Source organism: Megalops cyprinoides, unplaced genomic scaffold (assembly GCF_013368585.1).
Source record: "Megalops cyprinoides isolate fMegCyp1 unplaced genomic scaffold, fMegCyp1.pri scaffold_219_arrow_ctg1, whole genome shotgun sequence".
NCBI classification, from domain to species: Eukaryota; Metazoa; Chordata; class Actinopteri; order Elopiformes; family Megalopidae; genus Megalops; species Megalops cyprinoides.
In genome coordinates, this window is record NW_023494722.1 from 1 (window position 1) to 15262 (window position 15262).

General features: G+C 37.4%; 2 protein-coding genes and 1 long non-coding RNA gene across 3 annotated transcripts; all 3 read left to right on the top strand.

Annotated features, from left to right (window-relative positions):
• Positions 1-382: 382 nt before the first annotated feature.
• LOC118772292 (GTPase IMAP family member 4-like) lies at positions 383-1305 on the top strand (the record flags this gene model as incomplete). The annotated part of the gene is made up of 1 exon (XM_036520546.1): positions 383-1305. A coding segment is annotated over one exon (863 nt), but the record flags the coding sequence as incomplete, so codon positions are not given.
• A 6377-nt stretch (positions 1306-7682) lies between these two features.
• Positions 7683-11539, top strand: LOC118772291. The gene is made up of 4 exons (XR_005004685.1): positions 7683-7743; positions 7983-8028; positions 9245-9338; positions 11523-11539. It is a non-coding gene; the product is annotated as an uncharacterized LOC118772291 (long non-coding RNA).
• Positions 11540-12292: 753 nt separating this feature from the next.
• Positions 12293-13896, top strand: LOC118772290 (GTPase IMAP family member 4-like). Its single transcript, XM_036520545.1, has 2 exons — positions 12293-12299; positions 12801-13896. The coding sequence occupies exons 1-2, from the start codon at positions 12293-12295 to the stop codon at positions 13688-13690; spliced, it is 897 nt and encodes a 298-aa protein (XP_036376438.1). The 3' UTR covers positions 13691-13896.
• Positions 13897-15262: the final 1366 nt, after the last annotated feature.

Genomic DNA, 15262 nt, shown 5'->3' on the forward strand with positions numbered 1-15262 from the left:
GAATATCTTTCACACTAGTTAAATTTGGATTTGGTGAGAATTTCTTATTTTTATTTAAACTTCAATGCTATTATCCGATGGTTTCTATTGGATTTAATAATCTTTATTCACATGTCACTGATGTACCAGGCAATGATCCTGTTTGTCCATTCTATTTATTGCCATGATGATTGAGCCCCCTTATTGTTTCTTGTTGATCTAACTGTGAGGTTCTTAGTGTGGTCAGGGGAGGACACATGCAAAAAATTTCACTCTATGCAGAGGAGAGATGTTAGGTAATAATACTAGTTGTCAATTATCAATCACTTAAGCATATTATAAAATGACATATACTACAGGAATCCTCTATTGTATTTTACCCAAATACTGTGCTGTTCTACAGATTCTGGAGAGGGACCTACATCTGATGAGCTGAGGATTGTGTTGGTGGGTAAGACTGGAGCAGGAAAGAGTGCAACAGGAAACACCATCCTGGGGAGAGAAGTATTTAATGAAGATTCCATCCTAGAGTCAGTAACAAAGACCTGTGAAAAACAGGTTGCAGAGCATGCAGGCAGGAAAATTACTGTGATTGAAACCCCAGGATTATTAGACACATCAACGACTGAAGAGCAAATGAAAAGTGAAATGGAGAAATGTGTCCGCTTATCTGACCCAGGACCACATGCGTTTCTCCTGGTCATCAGGCTGGGAAGATTCACAAAGGAGGATATCAGCACTGTAGAATGGATCCAGGAGAATTTCGGAGAGGAAGTAAAAAGTTTTATGATGCTCTTGTTCACAGGAGGAGATCAGCTAAACAAACCAGTGGATGAGTATCTCTGTAAAAGCAGTGAGCTTTGGAAACTCAAAGGTGAATTTCAATACCAAGTCTTCAACAATAAAGACAGGAACAACATCACTCAGCTTACAGAGCTGCTGGGTAAAATAGAGGCAATGATGGAGGGAAACAAAAGACAATGTTACACTGAAGAGATGTACCAAAAAGCTCAGAGAAAGATCATAGATAATGAGGAAAAAGAGAAATTTAAAGAAAGGGTTGCAGTGGGAGCAGCGGGAGCAGCAGGAGCAGCAGGAATAGCCGCAACAGGAGTAACAGCAGCTTTAGCAGCAGCAAAGATAACAGCAGCAGTAGTTGTGGCAGGAGTAGTAGCTGCACCAGTACTGGCTGCCATGGCAATGGGAGCAGCTGGTTATGCAATATATTTAGGAGTTAAAAAGAAAAAAAGAGAAAAAAGAGATTAGACACTTAAGAGAAAAAGGAAAACCAATGACACATGATTCCAAGTGCATTTTTGCTTTGTAGGGAAATGAACATCTTAAGACCCTGTTTTTTTTTTGTTACCACTTTAACATGTTTGATAATACAAAGTTGACCACGGTTTGAAATCATTGTATTTGTATAACCACTCTTTTGTACAAACAAAACTTAGATGCATTCTCTTTTGTTGCAGGATTTGTTTCAATTGCAAAAAGTTTCTTCAAATACAGTTAATGTCACTGTGACCACAATAATTGAATTTGAAGAGTTTTCACTGTTTTAACCACTTATTTATTTGCCTTGTAGTGCATTTTGCAGTGTATTATCATGCACTAGCAAAACTAGATGAAATGTGAAAGGGTTGTTATTGAAGTAGATATGTTCAGCACAAAGAATTTTTATACCTGCTGCTTGCTGTATGTACCCGATGCTAATCTTGAGATGGTAAGAGCATCTATGTATTTGAAATTATGTGCATATGGTACACACATAAAGGGGGTAGAGCCGATTTCTTTTATCAAACAGTATATTTTGTACATTCCAATGTTTGAAAGTAAGAGCATCAGTGTGAAATAGCTGAATTTGTTACATGAAGACAGCTATTTGTAGCCTAGTGAGGTATATAATCAGACTGAATTCAGTAAAGATCAGTTCAAGTCTTATGCAACAATCAAATTACACAAGTCACTCTGGAAAGTATAACTCTGACTCAAAAATACTCATTAGTATCAGGAAAGAATTTTCCATTAGCTTGTCACACCCACTGGGTGGGTGAGGGCCCATGGACTACAAGAGTGATTAATACTCTTATAGCAATGTCTGGAAAAGATGGTGTAGCCACATGTAGCACTTTAGTGCAAAAGTGTTTATTGATTACCCAAATAAAGTGCAGAACATGAAATGTACTAAACACAAAATCATGTGTTTCTCACTTGTTCATGCTTACGGTATCTATGCAACAGCACCTCAACTCATACTGACTGCAGTTTCCATTCATGTAATAATCAATTAAAACACAATACACAATAATGACATTCCCGTATACAAGTACATTTATACAGTACATTCACATTACATTGCAGTGATAAACACAGCATGTCACTGCTTTCATATTTCATAAATAGACATTTTATTGCGCAAAAAGTTGTGCTGATGTGTAAAGTGTTGACCCAGTAACGAAAACAATCACCAGTTATGGCTAAAGTGAACAAATGGATGTTATGGCAAGCCAGGAACAAGCTGTAACCAGACACATACCCACGAACACAGAGACACAGATACTTCACACACACAGGGACAACAGACACTGGCCTAGATACTAACAAACTGACTATGACTAAGTACAGCCGCCCTCTGAGCAGTGTGCGTATGTGTGTGCATGACAGTGCTTGTGGAAACTTGTGGAAACTAAGTACTTTGTGGACTAACTAAGTCACAAAGTAGTGGAACACACACGGCCAAGGGACTGTGGCAGGGAAACACAGGAATCCAAAATACATTGCAAAGCTAGTGCTTGTTACCACAAGGTGCAGGTGCAGAGGTGAATCAGAATCACAAAATACAGCACAAGATGTTACTAACACCCTGTGCCAACGAGTGGTGAGCACTTACTTGAGACTGCCTTGATGTTGGGAGTGGTACAGGGTTAACACGCAGGGGATTTCAAGTGGGCGCCCTCCTTCCTCAATTCATTGATTAGCCCCCTACAGAGGGCTCAACGATGACTTCTGGTGTCCCAGAGTTATCTCCCGTTGTGTCTCCCCACTTTCTGGATGTTGTCTTGAAAACATTGTTTTTGCTGTTTCTGATGCAGCTCTGATGGTTTTGCGTTGAGTCTGACCCTGGATTCCTAGCTCCTTCAGCAGTTTGATGGTGGATGTGACTATAAAGCCTCTACAACATCTATACAGTGAAGAGGAAAAATACAAAAAGAAAATATACACAAACTGACATACAGTGTCAAATCACACTAACACTGGTCAGCAACAGCAGGAAAAGGAAAAAACTATCTCACACTACAAGGCCGACTATCAGACAAGCCTCACTGCAGTCTCAGGCTCCTACTCTCTGCCCCAGATCTTGCAAAGCGAATATCTTATACACCCTTTGCCTCACAGATTACCCTGACTGTGGAGCATACTGACTTGTAGATAGGTGAATTGTGGTTTGGCCATCATACATTTAAAAACATGCAATTCGCAACATTGCAGCAATACCTTACCAAAAACAAAAAACCAGACTTTCACATTTAAATCAACAGAGATGACACATGGACTGACCATCAGTGTGTTACTTCCTGTAAGGTGTGTTGGTTAAAAGACATTAGGCGAGACAACCAAGTCATTTTAAGCTTTGAAATTTGTGATTTCCACTGTGGTGAAGACTGGTTTCATTTTAATTTCAATGCAACATTTTTTAACGTTTTTAACGTTACTATTCCTTATTTTAGAGTCTGCAGAGCTGCTCATGGATAATCAGCTCGATCCCTGTCACACTCCAAGTATATCATATTTATTTAGTTAATAAAGGGCCCTGTTTGGGGTAACCAACACATTAGTTCATTGTGAGCACATCACTCATATGATGTCAATATTGTGATCAGTTCGTAATAATAATATTATGTTAATATTAATCAGGGACAATGAAGCTAATTTGTCTGAAGAAGACAAATCTGGCAGGAGTTGCTTTATGCAGGCTGATGACAACAAAAAAGCTTTATCCCTGGCATGGTTAGTGCTATCTGTGACCCTGCATGTGGGGATTATGCAATAACAATTCAGTGCCTCTGCATTATAAGACAACTCAATGCATTCTTTCAATCTCAACTCCCTAGGCCAGATTTATTATAAATGAGTACAAACATTTTTGTGGGTATAGTGAACATTTGATCAAAACGAGTAACTTTTTGGAATCCATCAATTTCTTCTTACCTGGAGTTTGGTCCTATATATGAACGAATTTCACGTCTGCTCCACACCACTCATACCTCATACGCAGCCACACACTTGAGCAAAAAAAAAAAAAATGAAGCAACTATCTAACGTAATCAGTAGACTTATATTGTAGTTAATTAAAATATATCTGTGAAACTATAAATCTGAATCTGAGAATATTTGGCAGCATCAGCTATACCCACAGCCCCAGAAATCAGAATGCCCTTACACGGCCTTTTGAGGCGTTTACTTATGCTAATTACCCGATAACATGCACAAGTATTATGATCAGTCAGGATTTATTATTGTACAGATGAGGGTAAAAGTGAAACTGGGTGTTTTCGTATGTTTCATGAATCTGTCTATGACTTTCTCTATGTTTTTCAAAACATAGAACATTTTGATGAATGAGGCCCACTGCCAGTGTCTTCTTACTACAGCCCTCTGCTCTAACCTGTTAAGACCACTCATACTGACACCTATTTTGGCTTCTGCTCTCAGGTGCTTTGGGAACGAAAGCAGAAAGAGAGTATTAGCAACTCTTTACTGAAATCTGAACCAAAAGCTAGTGGTTATGACCAATTTCCCTCTTTCATTTCCTGCTTCTTGCATTAATTGAAAATCTTGCAAAAATGCTTCTTAGCTATTGCTTAGACATTGCTTTAACCCAGTATTGCTCAATCCTACTACTGAAGCCCTCCTGTCCTGCATATCTTCTATCTACCCTTGCTCCAAACACACCTGATTGAAATTACTGATTAAATCAGGTGTGTTCAGCTAATCAAAAGTGCCACTGATGGGTTCAGTCAGGTAGGTAGAGCAGGGAAAGATGTAAAACGTGCAGAGCAGGGGGGCCCCAGGAGCAGGATTGAGAATCAGTGCTTTAACCAATGGATTAAAAATTTTCAGGTTCTTGGGTCACTTGTTTATAAAAGCTATTTGGGACTTGGATTTATCCCTAGTGGAGCTGCAGGACAAAGGAATACTGCAGGAAGTGGGAAATACAATATCTATAATACAAACAAATTGTATGTATAATACAATAATACAAATACAAGAGTTTATGATGATCATTGTTTCTCAATGTTTTTGTTAAGAAAATAATTTTTCTACAATTTGAGAACAGATATAAAACATGGGCATCCCATCAGCACAGTAGAATAGTAGCCAAGTAAGCAATGTAGTCTGGGGTAAAATGGGACAAAAATGTATTCTTTGCATATTTGTGATGTAGTTTAGTCTTTTCACAATTTCCATATTTTCTGTAAGAAAGCGGAGTGGTTAAATAATGCAAGAAATATACATACGCAAAAAGGGGGAAAGGAGGAGTCAATACAATAAGTAGTAAATAACAGGCACATCAATAATAAGTGAGACATGTCATAAATTCAACATATAATTTATAGAAAATCAGCCATGACCATTATATGAATTGTCTGTGAGCATTACATCAACCTTCTCTATTTATCCACATTCCTTATTGAACTGTTTTCCTTATATATTAATCAATGGGCTATTCAGTGATTTCACATACATATTTAATTGACAAATTTTAGCGATGACAAGAGTTAATAGTAAGTAATGGTTATGCTTGACCTTTTATGTCAGTACACAAGTATACACTGTATCTGAGCTCATGGTTGTGTCTGGGCAAAGAAATAACTGTCCATATTAAAGGTTATTCAACTGTAAGTATGCATGACCCTAAATTTGAAATTTGAATAATGCAAAACTGTGTGCCAGTTTTGATTTTCATACTGATATCCATGAATGCAAGCAATCATGTTACACCCTATAACAAAGGATTAAATGGTTTTGCAGTGGTGGCTCCCTGGTAGCCCAGTCAGCACTTTGAATGCTTTGAATGACTGGGCTCTATCCCACCCATATCATCAGCCGGCGATGGCCAGCATCCCACTATCGAGGAGCAAACAGCGGAGCAGGGGATAGGGGTGGGTAGGTCAACCATCCATCTCATTGCATACCAGAGAGCACCATATACAAAGTGTCCTCTTCTGTCTCATATCTGTGCATGGTTGGCATGAGGACATGAGGAAAAACAGCAGCTACTGACATTACATTCTATGGAGAAACGCAAGTGCCTGTCTGTGCTTTCCTACATTGTCAGCAGTGTTTTCAGTGATGAGTGGCAGTTTAATGGCATAACAGGGCATTCCAAATTGTGAGAAAGAGGAAAAGAGCAGTTAGTGTTCCACTTTAAAAAAGGAAGAAAGGCTTGGTGGCTTCTGCAGTCAGGCTTTGTTGGAAAAAATCAGAAATAGCAGCTACTTTTTAGAGAAGAGTGTTGAAATCAAAGGCTTGTGGTTTAGACAAATTATCTTTATCAGCTTCTCATTTAACTTTCAGACTCATTATGTCCCAATCCAAAAAGGTCAGCATTAATGAAAATCAAAAACTATGTTTTAAATCAAAATTAAGATTTGGCAAAAGCTGACAGGAAAGACAGAAAAATGTACACAAGCACAGCAAAAGTTAAATTGATCTTTACACTGAAGGGCTTTCCAGCACACACAGCTTTGACACCTGCTCTGTTACTGCACTTATGTTAGTCTACTATAATTCAAATTACATGCACTCACACATGGCATGTTGCTGAGGATTCAAACATTCTTGCAAACAACCATTCTATACAATACAATAGTAATCATTCTAAACCTCCCCTATTCTGTTCACTGAAGCATTCAACTTTATGTAAGAGTTGGTGTATAAAAATACATGTATTTTTATTATCTTTTTGGGTATCAGTGGAAAAATTTAGACTGCCCATTAAGTACCAAATGTGGCTTCTTATTTCTTTTAATTAACAAAGTGGGGATAAACTGATTGTAATGCAGGTGAATGTAGGCAATCATGTTTTAGCGGGCAACAAGGGTTGCTCATACAGCTCTGAGATATTGATTATTGGCCCATAAAGTGACACCCATTTCATACACGTGTTGAAATTTCCTTATATGGTCTGGTGTCTTTTTGAAATATTGGTATATATACTGGAGTAACTTAAACAAAAGAAATAAAATTCCAAACTAAACTAAATTCTATGAGTCAATGAATCAATGAAAAATATTTGCATATGTAGCTATACCTTGTTTAGTTATTACTATTTATTCAAAATAAATTAAAGAAGCCAGTAAGCTAGCAGTGAGTCATAAGATTACTGAATTTTATTCATATACAACATGTGCACTGTGGGGATACCATAGATATTAAATTATTCCTTTCCCTGCACTGTAAACTGACAAATAATGTCTCTTAGATAACCACCCAGGATGAAGAGAGCAAGCAAACTTGCAGCTGATTTAGGACATGGACAAGATAATATGACAGAAAGTATACCTGAGTTTAAGAACCTCTGAATGACGTAGAGAACGAAACTTCCCTATTTAACAACAAGGAATTATGGGAAAATAACACGAGAGGAAGGGTATATATATAGGAGGGTTGCAGAGGGGTTACAGTTTCAGTTTGTTAAACGTATTCATAGGGAGAAAGAAGGGACAAATGACAGGCATCAGAAGTAGTAGAACACATGTGAGTTTTTATCTTAAGTTCTTATGCAGATAATATTTTACCACACAGTAAAGGTACTAGGGGTAGACACAATAATGAATACAACTTATGAGACTGACGTAACCAAAATTAGTCTGACATGAATAAATGTAGGTCTACAAATAAGACTCAAATGTAATGTGGAAAACATTGTGTTATGTTTGAAAATGAAAATAAGTTTGTTCAACAATTAACTAACTCAGGACAATTTACACCCACAGGTTTTCTCACGTACCAGAAGATGATCCTGATGTTGGAACAAGACGGGTTAGTATAATTCTGCCGGTTTTTTTTTTTTTTCTCTGCCCTCATCGGTTTATGTTGACTGGGCAAAATGGGCACTTCAGTTGTTGAACATGAGATATTCTTCCTGAAATTTCACAGTCTCTTGCAAAGTTAAAACACAATTCTGAAGCGCGACGCTGTTGTTTAACTCTTGAATATTTTATTATTTCATTTAACTAAACCCATTTTTTTCACACCGTCTATCCAAATCTGCCCTTGATATGTGACTCCAAGACCGCTGAAACAAAGCCTTATAAAGTAGATTTCAGTAGACCTTGACAGTTGTACTGAACTGAACTGCCCATTCTGAGCAAGCTATGATGTGGTAAGCTGAGCAAGGTGGTGGTAGTTTCTGGTGTTAGTTTTGACAGCTCATCCTTTCCAAGTTATCATAACGAGACATACCATTTTTCAAAAGTGAAAAATTTTATTTTGTATGTTTGTGCATTGCTTTTTATTTTATTTGCTGTGCAGGCTTTTTTTTTTCTCAAACTAACGTCAATGAGAAAATCTCATACTAGTGTTAGCTTAACTGCTAATGTTCCCTCTCAACACCATCCAGCTGTATTAAGTATAAAATATACACCTAGAGAGCAAAAAGCTATAATTATTACACTACAGTAAAGGTGGTCACAAGCAGGTTCTTGATCAGGGTTGAGATATGAAGCAAAGGGATACTAACTGGATTCATCTGTTTTTATAAATGATTTGAAACATCTAGGCATTCTGGAGACAATGTATATGTTCCTCACTGTAGTTTGTTTTTGTTATTATGTATTTGTTTAAATGTGTTTGGAAGTTCTATTCCTGAACTTATACAAAAGAATAAAATATTCTCAAAACAAGCTATATTGTTTCTATGACACCAATAGGCAAGTATTGGCATTTAACTCAACCTATCATCAGATTTTACATATATTTATTTGCATACATTTACATATAAAAGTCATACATTCATTAAAACTGTAAAACATTCATTAAAAATCAATTTTCAATTTGATAGTTCAAAATACAGCAAGGAGGATGGTGAATATAAAGAGCAGGAATGGGGTATAGTGAGTTGAACATACAGATCACCTGGAAGGTGTGCTGAGCAGACTGAAGTTTATATTGTTCCAGAGTTCCAAATTTTTATATTTTATTTTTTTTATATTTTTTATTTTTTTAATAATCATATTTATTTTTTTTCATTTGGCAGCTATTCTTATTCAGTGTGACTCCCAGGCTGCAAAGTGAAAGCCATTCAAGGAAAAGAGAAGAAATGTATATGTCAGAAGAAGCAGATGAAAGAAGTAGGTTTTGTAATGTTCTTATCCTGATGTCTCCTATCCTAAATTTGATACCCACCATATTTACTGACAAAGGACACACGGTAATGATGAATAGAATTTATGTGACTGTACCTGATGTTTCAAGTGCAATGTTGAGCCCACAGCGATAGACAAATTGGCATGTGTAGGTTGTAGGGCTGCCCCCCTACAAACCACGACCAAATGTTAGTCAATGAGAAGAGTCTTCTCATCAAGTTTTCAACCAAGTTTTCATTAGTCGGTTAGTCGCAGAAAAAAAAAACCCTCAGAACTCCATTTGCGAGCTGCGCCTTGTCGCTAAAAAGTTATTAGACTATGTCGGACAGGAAATCGTCCAATGTGGGATCATTTCGAGCGTGTAAAGGACGACGCCAAGAAGGTGGCATGCAAACATGTTGGGGAGAGCCAGTACGAACGTACCACGGGACAAAAGCGGCGATTTTCTCTGAGCTCATAGAAGTCTGAAATGCCTGACTGTGTCAGCATGCAACACTTACCAGAACCCCAAAAATTGCGAGGGATACGTTATACTTTCACAGAGTTATACCCAAGAAGCTGTTTTCAATCACAGAAAGTAAATTCACACAAGCAGTATTTTTTTTTTTTTTTTTTTGAATGACAAGTTGTGACTATTGTTTCATGTGTCATAGTCATGATCATTTGACAGATTAATTAGTACTTTAACACATCCTGAAGTTTGCCATGTCAGAGTTTCTCAGTTTAGAAGCAAGTCAGGGGTCATTGTCGGGACGATTGTAAGACGATTGTAAGTTCTTTCGTCCCTCTACTATAACAGCTATAGCCTACTAATTATATTATTATACCGAAGTCGTTCCACATTTATACAAAATAGCACCTGGTATGATAGAACACACACGTGAGTATTTGATAACAACGAAAATTAGTTTCTGTCTGTAACGTTATCTTTTAAAGTGACATTTATCTTATTAACCTTCTCATAGTTTTCAGTTAGCATTTGCTATATTTTTAACGTTAAATCACTGTTTCCTCAAAGCTAAAATTAGCTAGAATTTTTCCAATCTAGTGTTCTAATCACACTGGTTTTAGCATATGTGCTAAATGGCTAAACACTTCGGTGTGACTGTCCATGCCAAAGGGTTATTCCATTACGTTAAATAATTAATGGATAATTAACATTAACGAATTGCAAAGTCGAAGTTATATGCAGCTAAATAAATATATTGTCATATGCGCTATTAGGCTTATCCAAGTGTTCATGGGGACTGGGGAAGCTAAATTACCTCGCTTACTACTGTTTTGTTTTTTATTTATCATTTGTTTTATAAGTTATTGTGTTGGTGTTACAAGTTCATAGGTTGTATTATGTTATACTGTGTTGAAATAAATTAACAAAATGTTCAGTCTCCCTGCTGGTTGTTCCGACACATTCAGAATCATTACCGCTTTTGCCGTTAGCATTGACATTAAAAGGCGGCTACTGTCGTGCGTGCGCTTGTAAAGTTTATACCTTAAAGGTTCATTATTACGGTTTTGTATTTCTCTGTAACGTACCACAGTGTTAACAATGTTACTTATAACATTCTTCCTCAGCTTTGGAACTAAAATCATTTTTGATGCCCCAAAAATATATATATTTAAATAATAAAATTTATGTCATAAACGTGCGACGACTAGTCGACTAATGGCTTGAACTAACGACTACTAGTCGAGTAGGAAAACCTTTTGCTGGAGGCAGCCGTAGTAGGTTGGCCTGGCCAGGGGTTCATCCACCCCATTACCTATCAGTGACCCCCCACTGGTCAGTTGGGTGCCCTCAGCCTGCTTGTGTAAAGCTATGCATTAAGAGTCTTCTTCTGACTTACATATGCACAAGCTTGGCATGGGGACTGCAGTAGTGACTTCAAGTGTTTCGGAGGAGAGCATGTGTTAGTCTCACACTCTCGAATTGTCACCGGGGGTTGCAGCAATGGGGTGGTTTCTGTCACACAACTGGACATTTCAAATTGGGGAAAATGGTGAAAAAGCATTCAGCATTCCAATAAAATCAGACAACATAAATAAAAATAAAATGAGATTCTATTAAAAATAACAGTGAAAAATAAAACTGCAATTTGTGAACAAATCTAGAGTTGTATTTCACTACATGAATGGCAGTTAATATGGAAAATGTATTTATTTCAACAGGTCCTTTAATACCCAGGAGATTAAGTGAAGAATTGGCTAAGGCAGGTCTGCACAATTCTGTATTTTTATATTGCTCTTAAATATATTTTATGATAACTACAAATGTTAAGTTTCAGGAGACTTTGCTTATACAGTATGACTCTTCACTCCTTTTTGGAACACAGAGGTCTAAGACAAATTCACAGTGGGAATATACGGCACACCAGGGTTAGCTGTATACAGTGTATAGTATAAATAGGTTGTGTGACAGGCTTAGAACTGGTGGGCAAAGGAGCAGAAGTAGTTTCAGTATGAAAAAGCTGAGGTGTGACACATGTATGCTATGATATTTGCTGTGGGTATTGTATTGAAATGGCTTAATGTATAGCAGGAAGGAGTAAGTTAAATGTTTATTAAGGCATGTGATGAAGCTATTATATTATTAATTAGAATGCAATGGAATAGAAGTGTGTTTGTATGGGTATATGTTTGTATTTGGTTCGTGTATGTGTATGGCTGTGTTATTTGAACAGTAATTATCGATTAATGAAATGAATTGTTGTTTAACAAAGTAACACCTATATATATTTGACAGTCAAACTCAAGGCCAATGCTCATTAAATCCAAAAAAATGATATTCATTAAACTAGTGCTGTGTTGGTCTGCAAGGGAGACATTGTGTGAGGAGAGATTTCAGAAATCATGTTGGCAAGTCCTAACACAGTACATACATAGAAATAGACTTTGTGCCAGGAATGTATTGCAAAAATCATTCATCAGTTGAAGAGTTCATGGCAAGTACACTGCTCAACATGGATATGGAGAAAAAGCTTTATGCTAAAGCTTTAAGATAATATGAAACATATTGGTCGCATAATATGATCACAAGTTTGCTCATTCAAACAAATATGAAAATAAGCAAAAGGGAACACATTAATGTACTCCTGTTGATATATCCTATATATTTAGGAAAGGGAGATTTTTGATAACTAGTTAAGTTTGCTTGAAGGTGCACTGAAAAATAATAACATAAAAAGAATCAAGTCAGAAAAGAGACAACAAACAACCAGTTGCCAGTTACCGTTCACTAAATAGTGGTCAATAAATGGGGTGAATATAAACTGCTATAAAGACATTACTGCAAATTACTGTAAAAATAAACATTTAACAAATGTGACACATTAACAAGCTATTATAATCACCATTAAATGACAAAATATGATAATATTCTAACATACTGCATAGGGCAATAATCCTGTTATATAATATCCTGTGTTGAAGTACTATGTTGTTCTACAGTTTATGGATCTACATCTGATGAGCTGAGGATTGTGCTGGTGGGTAAGACTGGAGCAGGAAAGAGTGCAACAGGAAACACCATCCTGGGGAGAGAGGCATTTAAAGTAGAATTCTCCCCAAAGTCAGTAACAAAGACCTGTAGGAAACTGGTTGCAAGGCGTGGAGGCAGGAGCATTGCTGTGATTGACACCCCAGGAGTATTTGACACCTCAATGACTGAAGAGGAGGTGAGAAATGAAATCGAGGAATGTGTCCGCTTATCTGTCCCAGGACCACATGTGTTTCTGCTGGTCATCAGGCTGGGGAGATTCACACAGGAGGAAAGGGCCGCAGTGGAGTGGATCAAGAGGAATTTCGGACAGGAGGCAGCGAAGTACACAATGCTGCTGTTTACAGCCGGAGATGAGCTAGACAAACCAGTGGAGAGATTTTTTTTGGAAAACAGTGAGCTTTGTAGTCTCATACATGAATTTAACTACCATGTCTTCAACAATAAAGATAAGAGAAACTACACTCAAGTTACAGAGTTGCTGGACAAGATAGAGGCAGTTTTAGCGAGCAGTGGGGGACAGTGTTACACCAATGAGATGTACCAGGAAGCTCAGAAAAGGATTGAAGAAGAGCAAGAGAGAAGAATTCAGGAACAAGAGGCCAGAAGACTGATAATAGAAGATCAGGCACAGGCAAAAAAACAAATGAAAATAGCCATAGGAATAATAGTAGGACTAATAATATTGGCAATAGTATTTGGTGTAACAGCAGCAAAGGTAACAGCAGCAGCTTTGGCAGGAACAGTAATTGCAGCAGTACTGGGTGTAGCGGTGTTGGCAGCAGTATGTTGGGCAATATGTTTAGGAGTTAAACTCTGTAAGTCCAGAGCGGCACAGTAGTCAAGTGGTTCAAACCTGGCTCAGCCATTTGCAAGTAATGACCATCATAGGGCACCCAGCCTCCAATGAACGGCCACTCCACTGTTGTGAACTGTAGTGTGAACTGTGACTTGCAGTGCAAAAAACAGCCAGTGATTGTGCTCAAGTGCATTTTTTCTATTTTCAAGCAAGATTCTTACAGTTGTATGAATGCATAATATGTACACACACACACACACACACATACAAACAAACAGGTTGGCTTTATAAATCACACTTGAAATGGGCATATGCTAAGGAAATAAGTAATGTAAACTTGTTGGTAGACATTATTTGATGCACATACAGGCTGCTTATTGTAAACATTGTAAACATGGTTCTGTGCTTCTGACTGCTGGTTAATATTTGCAATTTGCTTGCAGTCCTGGTGGAAGTTAATACAGTAAATAACTTGTTCGCAATTTAAGACCTGGTCAAGCCAAAAAGAAATTACACAATACCTTCTAAAGAAATTAACCCTGCTGATCATTTAACTTAATATAACACACATTTTATACTAGTGGCACTGTATTTTTTAATGATGATGATTTATTTGTAGATTCACTTTTTATTGATGATTTGACTTATTTGAAGATTCACTGCATTGGTTCCAAGTGTATTCTTACATTTTGTTTTCAGAGCACTGTTCACATCAATTCTTTTATATGTCTAGTCTTTACTGTAATAAACTTGAATTTCAAGGGCTTAGAATGTGTAATTTTCATTTTGATGGAAATTTCATTTTAATTTCCATGCAAAGTCACCCATTTAATTAAATGGCAAGTCACACTGAATTATATGAATACACTCTTCAATCCACATCACTTGCTCCTATGCACCACAGTGAACCCTAGGGATTATTTGCATTTGATGCTGCTAACTCAGAACACCTTAATCCCATCACCAAAGAACCACAAAGGAATACTTTCTGTTATTGGGTGAGCTGGGGGAATCCAATTGCAGAGACCATACAGTAACACAAATGGGTTGTAAAGAAACAAAGTCATTTTACTAAAGACTCAAAAACACCACTCTTTGTGCACAAAATCATACACAAGGAAGGGAAGCTCAAGACTGAGCAGGAAATCATGCAACAGGCAGGGTTTATATAGGATACCAAACAAATGAAAAGTCTAACTACACATGAAAACGATTGACTAGATTAGGCAAAGGACAAACAGGAAGACAGGCCCTCTGGTGGAAGTTCAGGAAACAGCAGGCAACAGGACCAGACAGCCTGTTACGAGGACACCTGCTGGTTGCAGGAAGCAGTCTCTGAAACCCTGACACTTCTCAAATGAGGAAATATGCAAACTCATAGCACCAATCTTGAAATGGAGAAAATGTGTGTATTTTACAACACAGAACTTTTTTTTGCTAGGTTTTGGGTTTTTACCCCAGGCATATATCCTGGTGGTGTATTAGTCTGCTACTTTACAAACATACAGTGAAGCGCATCACTGACAGACAGGAGAATTTAAAGACAAGAGGCTTATGGGATTTGTAGTACCTATTTTGTGTGTTAATGGAGCACAGAGCAGATGGAGCGGGTGG